Source organism: Rhynchophorus ferrugineus, unplaced genomic scaffold (assembly GCF_030347505.1).
Source record: "Rhynchophorus ferrugineus isolate W39M unplaced genomic scaffold, kcgeb_rfMv2 rfM6, whole genome shotgun sequence".
NCBI lineage: Eukaryota > Metazoa > Arthropoda > Insecta > Coleoptera > Curculionidae > Rhynchophorus > Rhynchophorus ferrugineus.
Window position 1 is genome coordinate 45,106,283 of NW_027472585.1, and position 18,057 is coordinate 45,124,339.

Here is an 18,057-nt window from a genome sequence, read left to right on the forward strand (position 1 = left end):
ATAGCATGCAACAATGTCAAAATTCGTAATAATTTTTTTCCCAGCCGAGAGATTTCAGACAAGTCTTGGGAATTTCCTTCTAACATTATTCAGAACAGAATTCTCTGTCTTACACTGTATGCAGAATTTGTGCTATTGTCAGATTAAGTTAATTCTTGATGTTATCCGTAGGGATGCAGGAAAAATATTGATGTATCGGCCAAAAATATCGATAATTTATTAATTGATTAAGCAATTTATTGTAATAAGTATTTATATATGCTACCAGGCTTCGTACTAACGTAAATCATGATATAAATTCTATAAAATACTGTATCAGAAATTCTATTTCTAGCCATTCATTATCCATAGAAATCTGTTAATATTTAACGAATATGCACCTTTCTCTCTACCCATTCATCATATCAGTTTCTATTAGATTTAAAAGCCAAGAAAACATTTAAATGCCTTATACTCCTCCCCCAGGGTCTTTATCGAAATCGGTTCAAGAAATTAGTGTTCTAAATTACTAGTTTCCAACAGTACGTTTCTATTTTTCGGATTTTCAATGTCTCTCTAATCCAAGGGCCGCATAAAACAATTCTCTGTACTTAGCGGCGACTTTAAGATGCGAAATATCGACAGGAAATTGCGCTCGTACATATTTTATACCTTCGAAATTACTACCCGCCAAAGTCGAGTAATATACCACATCTATTGGGAGGTTTATAAACTATCTGTATAGTGTGATGTGTTACTGAAATCAAAAAATAGTAAAACACAAAAAATAATAAGCCTAACCAATAAATCATATCAATAACAAAAATAAAAACAATATCAAATATTTGGCTTCTTATACATTAAATCGTTCGATAGGCTATACTTCAACAGGTTGAAGGTTTTTGTAATTTATTTATTACATTATTACTACCATTTGTCTTCTAGATATATATCTAGGAGGTTCCGTCGGTCTTATTTTAGTCTCTGGTGTAAATAATGTCTATGCATTAACACTATTTTTTCTCTATTAAACGCACCTTACTATATAACACTATATAGTATTAAAAATATATTTTTAACTAAAAAATTGAACCGACTTCAAAAAATAAATAAGAAGCTCACTAAAAATCAAAAAAATAATCAAACTTAGATTTTTTTAACGCAAAAAAACGTTCTAATGTAAAATACGTACAAAATAATCGTTGCAATAGCTAAATAAAAATAAACAAACACTGAAACCACGTCCCCGAATTGATGTTTCTGGAGACTCTGCAAGACTATCACGCACCAGAGTCGCATTTTCAGGGTTACGATAAATTGTGGTTTTATGAGGCACTGGACGATTAGGATATTTTTGACGCAATTTCCGCTGAGTGGCAATAATAGAACGATTATTTTCAATAAACATTGTCACTATTTCTGCTCTTTCTTGTGGCGTATATTTATCTATAATAAAATTTGAACATCTGCGTAACACAATGGTTAAAGCGAAACTGAGCTAAACGTCATATAACCAAGATAGCGCTCGATCAAAATGGTAGCGAGACTTTTGCCTCAACTGTTACTATTCTCACAGTTTCCAACTGGCGATTGTAATATATTTGGGTAATATTTATAGTTATTGTCCGCACTTGCACTTATATTACAATACATTTTCTTGCCAAGTGTTGTAGTGATAGTATTTTTACTTGAATCTTTAATATTGTACGACACTCATTATTTGCCTTGATACATCCATCATTGTTACACTTTTGTCTTTACCTTTTCTTTCGGTTGGTAGCACAAAACTGATTTTTAATTGTAAAATATAACATAAATAATCTAAATAAAGTTGAAGGGCGTTAAAAAATTGAGATGGTAAAATTATAGTTAGGAAGTAACGTCAATATTTCGTGCTTATTATGGGTGTTTGACCCATTATGGCGATTTTTTACATTTTCTGCGTTTATTTCTATACAATCTTAGCAGTCTCACTTATAATTTTAAAATAAATCCTTTTTAGAACGTGTCTATCGTATATTATAGTTATAAATCAATGATCTTGTGATTCTTTATTACAGTCATCATGCCTATTTTGGTTCTCCGAATTTAATAGATTAAGAATAATAAAGCATCAGAAAAAAATATATTGTTTCAATTTATGTTACAAAAAAATACCTATTACCATACATCACGTAGCATAATAATATATACCACTAATAATGTACAAATAAGCTGGAAAAAAAATCTAAATTATACAATAATTTCTTTTACCGCCATAAAATATTCATCGTTCCCTTTAAAAGCAAAAGTTCGACGATAAGATTGGCGATAAAAGGAAACAAAATATATGAAAATGCAAATAGGAAACCCCTTCGACGAAATATATAATAACGAATAACGAGCCCTAATAGCAATGACCTAATTTAATTTCGGAATGATGAAGTGATTTTTTCGCGGAAAAATATGCGATTTTTTATCTTTAAATTTTTCTTTGTCGTGATGATTCACTCACAACACCCACCCTAGCTGGAAAATATTTGAAAAAGTATGAAATACAGCGATATTTATTCATGAAAATAGAAAATAGGGACAATTACAATTACAAAATACTAAAATACAAGCTTGGACAATAAGAATTAATGAAAGTAAATCTGTACATGTGCAGTTCCCCTATAAACAGACCGTACAAGCACCAATAACATTAAGTAATACTATCATTCCATAAAGCAACAACGCTTAATATCTCAGAATGAATATCGATGCAAAACTTCGCTGGAAGGAAGATATAAAGAACAACTGGAATTGAAATATAGGAAAATGTACTGGCTAATTGGAAGAAAATCACAATTATCAGTACATAATAAATTGCTATTATATAAGCAAATACTGAAACTTATATGGGCATACAGAGTTCAATTATGGGGATGTTCTGCAAAGAGTAACTTAAATAAATTATAAATTTTTCAGAACAAAGTCCTGAGAGGTATTGTGGTCGCACCCAAATACTATAGACCTGATTACCTACATCGAGACCTTCAGATACCCACAGCCAGTCAAGAAATCAAGAGAATTGCAAGAAGGCATGAGGAAAGACTCCATTCTCATGAGAATATTGAAATATTGCAGCTTTTGGATACCACCAAAACAGGACACAGACTCAAAAGAATCAAACCAACTGATCTTGTGTAGTGCTGTGTAGTGAGGTGCATATATTAAAAAAATTCAGCAGTGACATGTATAAACATTATTTCACCACAGACTGAGATAAGGCCGATGGGTCCCTCTAGTTATATACCTAAGACAAATTGTAGGTTAGACGGAAACGACTACTGAACCAACTGATCAGTTTGAAGTCAGTGCTGAGCCTAAAAAATACAAAAATAACAATATAATTTTGTGACATATACAAAAAACTAAATTATAACAAAACAAATCTAAATTAATATAATTTTGGGTTCGGCACCGACTTCAAACTAGTCAGTTTGTAGTAGTTAAAATAATATTGTAAATAAATAAGTAGGTTTAGCCAAATCTTTTAAAAATTTAGAATCCAAGATACATGTAGTAGATTGGTTAAATAAGGTTTTTGTTTATTTAGGTGATCGCCGAAACTGAGGTCTATTTTGAAGCAAAGGACAAATCGTATACTACAGAAAGGGTATCGAAAAGTTGGAGGGTCGCTATAATCAATGTATCACCCTTGAGGGGAATTATGTTTAATAAAAAGACTAATTTTACCAAAAAAATGTGTTTTACTATCATAGGCCGGGGACTTTTCAATTGAGCTGTTAAATTACCTTAAATAAAGGTACATATTCAGATATAAATAAACAAATAATAAAGAAAGCATGCACGTTAACAACAACAAATGCACTGCATCGTATTTATATTCAAACGTATTTGGAGCCAGGTATTTCAGATATTTGGAATACAAATTACAAGTTACTTTTTTAAGAAATAATTGAAACGCCAGTACCAAATAAGCACTTTCATTACAAATAATTCAAATATAGCCTAAGCCTGACGGTATGTTAAGGTTTATCTTTTGATTAACCTGCCCTTGTTGATCTTTCCAATTGATACAACTGCTAAATAAATGTAACCTCTCGAATGCAGTCGGGCAAACCTATAAACGCATATATTGTTTCCTTTTATTAGGTTCTATTTTGGTATTTGTTCTAATCAGTGATATAGGACGTTATTAGATAGAAGCATAAGGGAAAAAATTACTAAATTTAAGTGAAGTTAACACAATATAGTCTATTCAAAGTTTTTTTGATACACACGTCATCAATATGTTTAATGTATTGCCTGTCGCAATTTGTAAATTCGTCTCAGACAGTATTTTCCTTCTCATTTTATTCTAGTTAAAAAGAGATACAATACTGTCTGATTACTACAAACAGGTAAACGAATGAGCCTGTCATCCGGTTGTCAGACGTATGTAAAATTCTTGAAAACAATACTGATAAGAGGTTGTAACTGTAACCTATAAACTATTATGGCTGTATTTTTTTTAGATGAACTATAATCTTAAAACAAATTATATTTGATAACATTTTTGTTCAATTATATTATTTAGATTAGAATTTTGTTGTATGTCAACGGCAAACTGAACTAAAACTCGGAGTTGATGCGGCAACTCTGCTACATTTTTATGTCACAAATTTCAATGACGTATGTACAAAATAACTTACAGACAGAATACACAATATACATTATTTCCTGAATATGTTTTTAAAATGATGAAATTAGTTTGATGTCCTATTGCATCCGTTTAAATCGTGGTATAAACTGACTTAGTCAATACGATGGTAAAAAAAACTATAAAATTGTCTGTCTTCTGTTAGGCGTTGGAGTTCATTCGTAGCGTTTTTATCTAAATGACACTTCGAAGCCCAATTCATAGATTTTTGACACGGTGCATTGTCTTGGTGAAACAGCACTTTCTTTTTCTTAAAATGCGGTCGTTTTCCGCGATATCGTCCTTCAAACGGTCCAATAACGCAATAACTAGTCGCTGTTGATGGTCCTTCCTTTTTCAAGATAGTCAGTGAAAATTATTCCATGCGCATCCCAAAATACAGACGCTATAACCTTGCTAGCCGACTGTTGCGTTTTCCCACGCTTTGGAGCGGGTTCATCGTATGCAGTCCAGTCGGATGACTATCGATTGGACTTCGGAGTGAAATGATGGAGCCATGTTTCATCCATTGTTACATATCGACGCAAAAACTCGGGTTTATTACGCTTGATCATCTTCAAACACTGCTCCGAATCATTAACTTGTCGTTGTTTTTGGTCAAAAGAGAGCTCGCGCGGCTCCCACTTTACACAGAGCTTTTTCATACGCAAATATTCGTCAATGATATGATGTAATCAAATGTTCAATTGATATCTTTAGAGTGTCCGCTATTTCATTCAGTTTCAATTTACGGTCATTCAAAATCATTCTATGGATAAATGTTTTCTTCGGTAACAATCTTTTTTGGGCGTGCACTGTGTTCACTGTCGTCGATGCTCATTTCACCAAGCCTAAACTTAGAATATCAATACTTGAGGGTTGATTTTCCTTAGGCAGTATCCGTTAACTCGGCATCAAGCCAAGTTTTTGATTCAACTGTATTTTTTTCCTTCAAAAAGCAATATTTTATCAACACGCGAAATTCCTTTTTATCCATTTTTTTCACAATAACAAAAGTTGCTTCACTCAAAATGCTATAATTCACAAAGTAATGATCCGACAGCTGTCAAATTTATACAGGCATCTTTTGACGTTTAGTGCTAACTAAAAACCGTATGGATTTAATTCTAGTAGCGCCATCTATGTGTCAGGCCCAGGACTTTTCAATTGACCTGTTATAATTAATAAACATATAAAACATATCTAAATTGCGTTATTCATGGTAGTGATAAATGTAATAGCCATTTTTCATCTAACTCTCATTTAAATAGTTTTTTTTTTTAGAATCTTCAGGTATACTACCTATAATGGAATTATGATTAATAAGGAGATAATAACGGCTTTGCCTGATCATGAGCTACTTTATATTGAGAAACTATTATATAGTTTTTATATTTTCATTACATTAAATGATCTTTTAACGGCAGTTAATACAGAAGGTGTCTATTTAATGACCAAAGAATAATATAGGCATACAGCCCGAACAATCTAGTACTCAGCAACAAGTAGTTAGTTTTTTCATGGTAATTATAATAAGTATCTACCAATTTACTAAATATCACTACAATATGGTTATATTAATAACGTGATTTTCTCTAACTTTATAGAAATTAACTCTGCATTGTTTAGCCATGCACGAATTTTACATTTAGTCAATAAATTATAAACCTATTTGGACTAAAACATCAAACCAAACTAGTAATTAAACACTGTCAAGAAACAAAAAGTTTTATGTTACCAATGCTTATAGATACCCAACCAATGAAGCATTGCATTATGACCTCTAAATCAAATCTACGAAGTTATCCAAGGAACCAAACCTCAAGAGCTTGTTTAGATGTAACTAAAAACATCCATTAGATCGGTAGAATGTTTACTTCTTCATAAAACTTTGATAAAGTTCTTAACGTCATTCTGACTATGACAAGTGATATTAATGAAAAAACAAGTATGTATTCCGACAGGTTGAATAAAGACTGTCAATTTTTGTTATAAGTTATTGTACAATGACAAGTTGTCTTTCGAAATTTAATCTAATCAAAATAACAAACTATAGCAAGCTCCTATCACGATTTTATTCAGTTTAAACTTCTAATTTTATCATTTTTGAAACATTGAAACTACTTAGTAAACAGCAACTAAAGTATTTGAGTATAGTGGAGCTTCAAGTGCTGATTGTTGAAGCAAATAAAATTTAAAAATTATAAAAAATTGGTTCATAAACCAGTATTTTCAATCAATAACTATTTTATTATACAAACACTAATATTATTATGTTTATGTGCGAACAACATCGAACATAAATACATTTTTATAACTTATTTATGCTGATACATATAACCCGAAATTCAAGAGGCTTTTATTTATTATCAAAATATTTTTTTATTTGGCATATTAAAATAGTAAATCAGATTGGAGGATAATTAGGCGAGTTCTATTGATACACAACGCGATTTTATGTAATAAACATATAGCGTTTAATGAATTTCATCACTTGAATTTATCTCTCATCCTTCTAGATTATTGTGCTTTTAGTTTTTAGTCGTTATCAGGAGAAATGAAACAAAAATGTTATGCCAAATAAAAACAGATGAAAATCGTATTACATTTTATTAATAGAAATTTAGAATAACTGGTTCTGGTTCAAAACCTAGGTGATGATTTATTACTAGTGATCACCCCGTGGTCGAAATTCGTTGACAAACCATCACCCGATTTTTTGCCCCATATTAATTTTTAAGGTTACAGATTCCTACTCGGGTAAACATATAACCACATCTAAATTCCTGGCCAAATCACACACAGCTAAACGAAGGAAAAATGAACCCAAAGAAACATATTACACTACAGAGAATATTTCTGGCAACGTCGCAAAATCAAATTTCTGTACTTCAAATTCAGGTCAGTTTGTGAATTCAAGAATATATTCTATATATATATATATATATATATATATATATATATATATATATATATATATATATATATATGTATATATTATATTCTTCGAACATACGTATAATTTACAAGAACTGGCAACGTCGCAAATTCAAATTTCTTTACTTAGGTCAATTTATGAATTCAAGATAATATATTCTATGTATATAAATTATTCGAATATACGTATAATTTACAAGAACTGGCAACGTCGCAAATTCAAATTTCTTTACTTAGGTCAATTTATGAATTCAAGATAATATATTCTATGTATATAAATTATTCGAATATACGTATAATTTACAAGAACTGGCAACGTCGCAAATTCAAATTTCTTTACTTAGGTCAATTTATGAATTCAAGATAATATATTCTATGTATATAAATTATTCGAATATACGTATAATTTACAAGAACTGGCAACGTCGCAAATTCAAATTTCTTTACTTAGGTCAATTTATGAATTCAATATAATATATTCTATGTATATAAATTATTCGAATATACGTATAATTTACAAGAACTGGCAACGTCACAAATTCAAATTTCTTTACTTAGGTCAATTTATGAATTCAAGATAATATATTCTATGTATATAAATTATTCGAATATACGTATAATTTACAAGAACTGGCAACGTCGCAAATTCAAATTTCTTTACTTAGGTCAATTTATGAATTCAAGATAATATATTCTATGTATATAAATTATTCGAATATACGTATAATTTACAAGAACTGGCAACGTCGCAAATTCAAATTTCTTTACTTAGGTCAATTTATGAATTCAATATAATATATTCTATGTATATAAATTATTCGAATATACGCATAATTTATAAGAACTGGCAACGTCGCAAATTCAAATTTCTTTACTTAGGTCAATTTATGAATTCAAGATAATATATTCTATGTATATAAATTATTCGAATATACGTATAATTTACAAGAACCTGCAACGTCGCAAATTCAAATTTCTTTACTTAGGTCAATTTATGAATTCAAGATAATATATTCTATGTATATAAATTATTCGAATATACGTATAATTTACAAGAACTGGCAACTTCGCAAATTCAAATTTCTTTACTTAGGTCAATTTATGAATTCAAGATAATATATTCTATGTATATAAATTATTCGAATATACGTATGATTTACAAGAACTGGCAGCGTCGTAAATTCGAATTTCTGTACTTAGGTTAATTTGTGAATTCAAGATGATATATATTCTATATATTATATTCCTCGAACATACGTATAATTTACAAGAACTGGCAACGTCGCAAATTCAAATTCCTCTTGGATGAAAAACAATCACTCGATTTTTTGCTCAATATCGTATCCAAATTAGAAAATGTCCCGAAGAAGGTTATGTCCAACAATACCCAGTCTCTAACGAAAGCGTCAAATGATTTTTTGAAAAACAGATGGTGCTGCCAAAGTCAGAAATATATATAGCAATCCTCGTAAGATCTGTAAGATCGTAAGACTGTGATCAAACTTCCATCGGGTTTTACTATTGCTAGTACGCAATAACTACTAGAGCTTTTTTAAATCAAGAAAATGCTTTATTTATTATTGAACAGAACTATATTTTTTAATAAAAATTGAGAAAATAATCGAAATATTACCTATTATTGCCATAACAACAGTCATAAGTATTTTACTATTTATCATTGACAATTTTAATCTTTTTACCCTAGTACATTAACAATATTGAAAAAGATCGTTCCAAACTGCTACTATATTAATATACAATATATTGCTATTTACAAGCAAACTACCAAAAAAATCATAGAACTGAATATATTACATATAAATCAACGTAAGCATAAATCGCGGCTAGGAAGACAGAGTCAGAACATTAAAAATCAGTCGAATGAGACTAGTAGAATCAAAAATAGTAACTAAAAGTACACGACTGAAATAGTAACATAATCAGTCGGACCGAAAATAGCGACTGAAACAGTCACTGGTAAAAAGTAGTAAAATCAGTCGAACCAAAAATAGTGACTGAAACAGTCGATAATAAAAAGTGGTCTATTACTAAACAGTCGATAGTCGATTTCACTCCATAGTTCCCAACGCTAGCTTTAACATGCTCACTTTCCATTTTTATATCGTTTCTTATTATCCAATAATAAATTCTGAATACTTGATACAAAATATAATATTCCCTTAAATCGCAAGAAATCGATACTATACAAATATTAGCTAATTGTCATCTGTAGGAAATAAATAACTTGCGGCTGATGATTGATGGACGGCAACGTTGATTTTCTCTCTATCTCTTCTAATATGAAATTTAAATGCACGTTAACATTTTTTCGCGCTTGCCTATTAAATTTTCATGATTAAATAGTAAAATGAGTTGGTTTTTCTTTAATTAAATCATTTCGATCGCCTGCTTTCGAACAGGTGTATTGTAGGAAACACGTTTCATAGAGGAAAACACGTAAATGTAATCATATTTTTTAAAACGGCTATGCAATTTAACAACATAATTGTGAATATAAATAAGAAACTGTGCGATAAAAAGACAATAACGCTCAAATAAAATAAGCAAACGACGCTTAAATTAATTTTAAATTATATATACGGTAGTATTTTCATATATATTGTTATTATTTGTTGATTAAATTCATCAATCAGTTTTTGGTTTATTGTATTTAGATAAATTGAAAACCGTCGATATTTTTCATATTCATTTCATTATAGCGGGTTTTAATTTATACCCCTAATATGTTATGGCAGACTTTCTATAAATTACAGCTACAGCATTTATAAGAAAGTCTATCGACTGTACTCAAAGTGTGTATTCATAGTTTCTTGTACGTACGTCATCAAGATGTTTTTATTCTAGTTAAAAAGACATTATGCTGTCTGATACGGTCGAACGTGGAACCGAATTAGCCTGTCAAAGTCGTCCTGTTGTCAAACGTACGCAAAATTCTTCAAAATATTATAATTACAGGTTATAAACCGACAAACCTTGTTTATATATATATATATATATATATATATATATATATATATATATATATATATATATATATATATATATATATATATATTGACTTAATGTCTGATTTGGTATATTAAAAACAGGATAGTCAACAATTCTCAACAGCCGAAAAAACGGTTGATGGTAATGGTCGAAAGTTTGATTTTTGAAAAAGAATAAATTCAGTTTCCATCTTCGATATTTGTTTTTCATTATTATGCCATTTCGTTATGATGAAACAGCTTAACTGAAGAACTATGTTGTGCATGTTCATGTAGTATTATTTATTTTTGATGCGTTTAGACTGATATCAAACATCAACCGTTGACCGTCGATTAGTTAACGTAAGTGGCATTGATTGTTATTCCACTTTCTGTCAATTTGCATTTACAAACTATTTCAACATTAACGTCAGTTTTAATTTCGTCAAGACCTCTGATACTCTTCGTATTACATAAACAGTGAAATCTATTTTAGATTTAGTGTTACGCTATTACATGTTTTTAAAACATAACCTATTTTTTTCACAGCTATACAATTTACCGAGTAGCTAGTCTAAAACGCTTTTTCAGTTTCACTTTCCATTTCAAAATCGAACCTTTAGTTTATGTTGTCAAAACATAGGCAGCGACATCTCAACAATATCGAATCTATTTAATTAATTATAGTGTTGTGTCTCACCGAGGTTGCTTGATTGCTAGATTTTTATTTCTCAACAATCCTACTACATAGTTTAGCGAGTCGTCCCAATGGCAAAGCTCCAAAAACCAGGATCATATTTGCTTCGCATCTATATTCGCCAGATTTAACACCAAGCGATTGTTTCCCAGTTTCGTATCGAAGCGCCTTGAAAAATAAAATGCGCCTGTACCTTCTGTCATTTTTAAAACAAAATAAAATTCATACTATCTACACATTTTCCTACAGTTAATTGCTGAAGACTCTAATAGCTATACGTAGTATGTTCTTTCATGTAAAAAACCGTATAATTTAAGATTATAATATCGATGATCTATGTATAATTTTATGTTTTTTTTATGTGAGGTTAGAACGAAATTAATTCACAAAAATAAATTAATTATACCCAGCTGTAAAAAATATATGTCAACACTATTAAAGTAGATTTATGATTGCCACGTTTTATGATAATACATTATATAAAGTCCGTTTAAAAATATGGAATATATCTATCGGTGTTGCATTATCTTATATAGGTTCTTATATTGTTTCTCTGGATAAAGATAAAATTTTCAAAATATGTGTATTATAAGGTGAAAGAAACGAAAATCTATTGCTTTAAAATATATACATAAACAAATTTCCACACATTTTTTAATACACTTTTCATTGCATGACTTGAAAAGTAAATCTTGAAGCAAACTTGTTATACCATTATTCGATTCACCAGAACATTCTTTACAGTCACTGTAAATTTCATTAATGTATGATTATTTGAACAGAAATGACAGTAAAAAAACTGAAGATCTCAAATTTTCACGACGGAAAAATTCCATTTTTACCTCTGGGATAAAGATAGAATTATCAAAATGTGTTTATTCTAAGATGAAAGAAACGATAATCTATGTTAAATTGCGTTAGAGCTTATAGGTTTTATATGTGACATAAACAGAAATCTACTCATTTTTTGAAAGTTAAAAATTAATAGTTAGTTCAAATTGGTCATTCCACCATTCGATTCAACGTAAAATTCTTTATAATTGCTATAATTTTCATTAATTTCTGACTTAGAATAAAAATTATAACAAAAGAACTTGAAAATGGAATATATTACATTTAGATATATTGCTTTATCAAAAACTGCAAACAATGTAGACAAATGTGTTTTATAATAAGTTGAAAACTTTTAGCTCATATTTCAACTCAGATCTCAACATAGATAACAGACATAGACAACCAAGAAAATCTACTGATATTGGTAAATCGTTGTAGTACCTTAATAAAAGGACTGAACAAAAAATCAACAAATCCAATGACTTACCTACAATACAAACTGTCATTATGCCACCACAATATTTGTTCAGGCCACTATTTTTTATATCAAAAATTCAGAAATATAATCCCAGAATTGTTTGAAATTACATTATATTTTCCAATAAAGATTTTAACTTTTGTATACGGCAGTTTTTATCGTTAACTCATGTTGTTTGTTGGTTTTCGATCTGTAAAAAATAAAGATTATTAAAAAGTTTTATAAAAAAATAATTGATAGTAGTATTACTTACCTAATTAAAATTTGTATTTGATATACTTTGATTATTCAGATTCGTAATATACTAATGTCAAATAACTGACAATAGTGAAACATATTTTTATTTAAGTGCATTGCGGGTTGCGTACATTATACCAATTGTCAAAATATATCCCTAAACATTTTGGTAATACAGACATTAAGGAGATTAAATCGAGAAAAAAAATCGCTGGGGTCATCGAAAAACAAACACCTAATATTTCGTCATATAGATTAACCGAATTAATCGAGACCGAATTCGTAGACCGACACCACCTCCCACCATCGCGCGGAGCACGAGAGTTACCTGTCTGGAGTTCGGCGCGAGTCGGGCCGGATCGCCAGTCGCGAATCAACCGCTACAGCGGTAGGTTGTGTAACGATCCCACGCCCATTCAGTCCGACATAGATCGAAAAGTCTCTTCGACCAGCCGAGTTTCCGGTGCTTAGATTATCATATTTATTTCCCAGATCGCTTTTTTTTTCGTAAGAAACTGCTTTCGGCCCCGAATCGCGCGCGGCGCCTTTTTTTTAAGACAGAGAGAGAGGCACACTGTCCGAATTCTTCGTACACTATTTTCAGTGACTGTGTCGACGGAAATCCGAGTGTTCTCGAGTAAATACAGAACTGGGAAACTCTCGGTCAAGTCCCACCCGGTTGCCTTGATGGAATACCGCCGAGTTACCTGTTTGTGACCATGTTAGAGGATATACGGACTTGCTGTGCGGAAAATAATTGTGAATCTAGTTCGGTGGATTTTAACGAAACATGTAAACAATTGACGTGAACGCACGTCAATATGCCACGAGAAAAAGAATACATCAGGCCTTCTGGACCACGTACGTACACGGTTTCTTATTTTATGTTGAGTGCGTGGGTGGCGAGTGGTCACTTCTGTATGTTTTTAACTTAGTGTGTGTTCGTCTTGTATACTAGTATAGAAATATTTTCGAGTTTTTTTTTTTGGTTTCGAACAAGTTGAGTAACGTTAGCTAACACCAGCACCTTTTTTCACATCAACTGTAAACGTAATCGTAAAACATTCATTTATTATTTTCAAATATTATGTTTTTCATTTATTTTCATTAATTTTGGAAAAGTATGTTTAACGATCCATAGTAGATACGTAAGCATTACGGTTAATCGTTAATATTTTTGGTTTCCAACAAATTGGGTAACGTTAGCTAACACTGATTGTACCTTGTTTCTCATCAACTATGCACATGAGCATAAAACATTCATTATAATTAGTATATACTTCCAAATATTAGTTTTTTCTCATATTTTGCTTAATCTTCAATAATTTTTGTTTGGTCGATATTTTTGGTTTGGTTCAATAGTTTTTGGTCTTGTTTGGATATATATTATTTAATTAAGAAATATTAGCTTAATAATTCAATAACAAGAAAACAATATTCATTAAAACTAAATGAAGGAAAGGCAATTTTGATTAAAAATCCCCATTAAAAAATACATACATGTACTGATATTTTGCAGTAACATTTATATCCTACAATTACATTTTTAGGCCAAATTATGGTTTAGTAACTTGGGCTAAGTTATCAAAAATTATATTTTCTAAACAATGGAAAGAAACAGTTTTTAATTTTACTGAACGACGGGAACTGAATCCATATTTTATCAAAATTATTATTTTAATGTCTTGAAAGGATATTTAATATCCAATCATAGTTTAACAATAAGTTTTCATTGTATTTGTATTTATTTTTTTAAAAGAGACTCTTACAATACTTTATCGTTTGCAATCCTGATAATTTTAATTCATTAATAGATATCAATAAATATATCAGAGTTAATTAAAGCTATAAAGAAAAAAAATCCATGTTTCTTAGAATTCATCCAATTGCTGAAACAGAGACCACTCATTTTTAGAATTATAACCCCTGTAATTTTCATTATGAAATTTGTTATATCCATTTTTTATCACAATTATTATTTTAATATTTAGAATATTTAACAAACAATAATAGTTTTATATTCAATTAACATTTTAAACCAATTTACATCAATATTTTATTATATTGGTATTTATTAGTTAATTAGCAGATTGTAGTTTAAAATCCTGATAATTTCCTTAAAAAAGTCCTTAAAAATTAACAGTATGCCTAATATAAGCAATTTTAATGTTAAAAATAATGTTTTTATCAATTTTTTATTTTAATATTACCATTTATTCGTTTTAACTAATCCTAATTCTGCTTTATAGGGAAATAACTTATAAAACAAATAACAATATCAATTAAAATTAAATTAAATTAGACGAATGTTAATAATTCCATAAAAATCCTGTTTTTGTTTAATATTTAACCGGTTTAAACATCCAAATTAATGAATTAATACACTTCAGACTGATTTAAACCATAACCAGTTATTCTGTCAAGATAGTCACAACAGTTAAATTTAATATGCACCCCATTTAAAGCTCGTTTCATTGTTTTTCGATGCCAAGTTGCCAATTAAGCACTAGTTTAACGTTTAATTACTCTAGATTCATTAATACAAGTTAGGTATCTCATGTTTCTCACAAGAAAATTCGAAATTAAATAATAATCTGATTTATCTGGGTATAGCTGCTGATGTTAATGGAGTTGGTTATATGTTTTTGGTTCTTTTTATCTAAAAATATACTCTGCTAATGTTTTAAAATAGTGTAAAAATTATGTTAATTATTAAAATTAAGTATTTAAGCTTATAGAAGTATATTTTGTAGAAAATATAATTATACGAAATCTAATATTAATATAACACTTCTATCTAATCTGTTAATTTTATTATTTTTTATTAATTTAAAAATCGTTACAATGTAAGTTCTAAATTAAATTAAGCGTAACTTAAAAAAATTAGTATTATTAACAATTAATTACATGTACATACTTTGATTCTGATTAATAGAAGCAAATTTCGGTCGTTTTAGTTAGTGAATGTTATTGATCTAGTGTTCTGAGTTTTTAAATGTAATATAATTCATGATTTTTATGAATGAAATTACACGCTAATTTAGAAACTCAAATTCTTAGTGTTTCTTATTATACATATAATGTGGAAACTAGGTAATGTCATATTGTGTTTTAATACACGAGTTTAATACATTTATTTTACGGAAATGTTTGCAGATTTTTTCTACTTAACACTGTAAAAATTCACTCTAATCAGTTCACGTCCATTTAATTAGCTTCGTTTGGCTTTTCTGGGTTTTGGAGCCTTGTTCTAGCACTAAAAATAAAAAAGAGACGCCGTGGATTACTGCGATGACCAATATTTTGGCGTTCCGTACAGTTTAAAAATACCGAAGAAGAGCACAGGATATGCCGAGGAAGCTGTGCGCGCTAGTATTTTAATAGAAAAGAGCCTATTTTTGTAGAGGAACATTTTTTAGAGTTCTGTCTTGCGTAGAAAAACTCTGGATACTATTCTGGAGTTTTGGTACGTATTTATAAAACGTAGAACTATGGAACCATGGAATATTGCCTCTTAGCACGGCATTAATTTATTCTTCTTGTCTTTTCCATCGATAATTCAACTCATATCGTTCCACAACCTCTGTATTCACCTAATTTAGGTTCGTCGGACTTTTCTTAACTTAAAAACCCCTTAAAAAGAAGACAGTCTCAATGGCACTATTTTATTTCAGTTGAAGAGATAACGTTAGAAAACGAATGGAGGAACGAAAGAAAAATGTTGATGAAATAGATTTTAAAAAGCAGATAACCTTCTTGTCTTTTATATATACGATAACAGTATCCTATGTTGTGTTGACGACATATATCATCTTCTGGACACTGTATCTATCGCAATGGTATTACAAAATACAAATAAACACAAAAACATAAAATAATTGAACAAAAACGTTATCAAATATTATTTATTTTAACATTATAGTACATCTAGAAACTAGAGTTAATTATACAGCCACAATAGTTATAACCTCTTATCACTTTGGCTTTCTAACTAGAATAAAATGGGAACGAAAATATTGTCTGATTCTAAAACGCATCTACAAATTTGGGCAGGCAATACATTAAACATCTTGATGACGTAGTACAAAAACAACTTTGATTAAAATGCACAAAATTTGTTATAATTAAGTTACATTTGAGTACTTATCAGATAGCCTTGGTATATTAAAACTATATAAAGATATTAAACTTATAAATACGTCCGTGGGTCAACGAAATTCTCCACGAACAAGCACCACGAGATCTATCATTAACCTGACAAATTTAAAAATAAAAATTAGATATAAACAGAAACAGTTTTTTTTTTCGAGATAAAATCCAATAGTTTTAGAAAGCAAGTACGCTCGCAATAGTTGAACGTAAATTGAAAAAATCGCGAAATCTGTACGATTATCTAACATTGAACCAAGAAACTAAAAATAAATGAAGCAAATTGTTAAATATTGTGTCTACTTTTTTTTTATCAGGTTCTTTATTTTTAAATCCACTTTGTTTTTTTTCTAATTTTATAGTACTACTAGAATAATAATGGTAGTACGTTTTTTACGCTGTTGGGTGTGGAAATAAAATAATGTTTGGACGTAGTAAATAAATATTGGCGTCTCTTGGTTTATTTATTGGTCAAGAATCTTTCGGATGCCATTGTGCGGATAAATGAGCATGAGACGTCTTCGATTTTCTTCAATTTTCAACACTGTCGTTCAGTGCTAATTTTCTACCTGCCACACGAGACACCGTCGGTCACTATTTGTTTACAATTAACTGGTACTAAATGAGTTTTTAATAAGGTCCCGATACTTTCTAACCAAGCCCCAAATTTTAGGGACCTAAGAAAGAATAATATGATGTACTAAAAAAAAAAACGTTTACAACAGGTAAAAAATAGTTTTCAATTATACAAATTAATATTTCAGATCAAATTGTTCTTTTAGTTCTAACAGGATAATGTTTTTATACCCATTCTCTGTTTTCTGTTTCTCTTGTGAATTTCTAGAAAGCAGCGGCAATATCTTATTCATAAGGTTTTATATTTAATAACCCAAAGAGTAACGTCCTCTATAAATAATACATCAGGATTATTTAACCGGCTCTCGGTTCGTACTTCATTACATGAAGAATTTACCACAATTAATTATTGTTGTTATACTGAAACGATCGTACGGGATGTTAAAATTGTTGATTTTTTTAAAAAATTTTTTCCTTTTTCTATTAATTTTTTTCATTTTCATTTTACACCCTTTTC

General features: G+C 29.7%; 1 protein-coding gene and 1 long non-coding RNA gene across 4 annotated transcripts in view; one reads left to right on the forward strand and one right to left on the reverse strand.

The window, feature by feature from the left end:
- Positions 1-12,727, reverse strand: part of LOC143198124 (uncharacterized) — a 63,930-nt gene extending 51,203 nt beyond the window's left edge. Inside the window, exon 1 of the long non-coding RNA XR_013006159.1 lies at positions 12,588-12,727. This is a non-coding gene — a long non-coding RNA (uncharacterized LOC143198124). The remainder of the gene's footprint in view (positions 1-12,587) is intronic.
- The window catches only part of LOC143198116 (uncharacterized), a 317,200-nt gene that overhangs the window by 157,080 nt on the left and 142,063 nt on the right, over positions 1-18,057 (forward strand). The window contains exon 1 of one of the 3 annotated variants that reach the window (XM_076407131.1): positions 13,179-13,676. The exons of the other annotated variants lie outside the window; for them this stretch is intronic. Within the exon in view, the coding sequence (XP_076263246.1) occupies positions 13,637-13,676 (40 nt within the window). The 5' untranslated portion in view covers positions 13,179-13,636. Of the gene's footprint in view, positions 1-13,178; positions 13,677-18,057 lie in introns of those variants that run through there. 3 annotated transcript variants of the gene reach the window in all.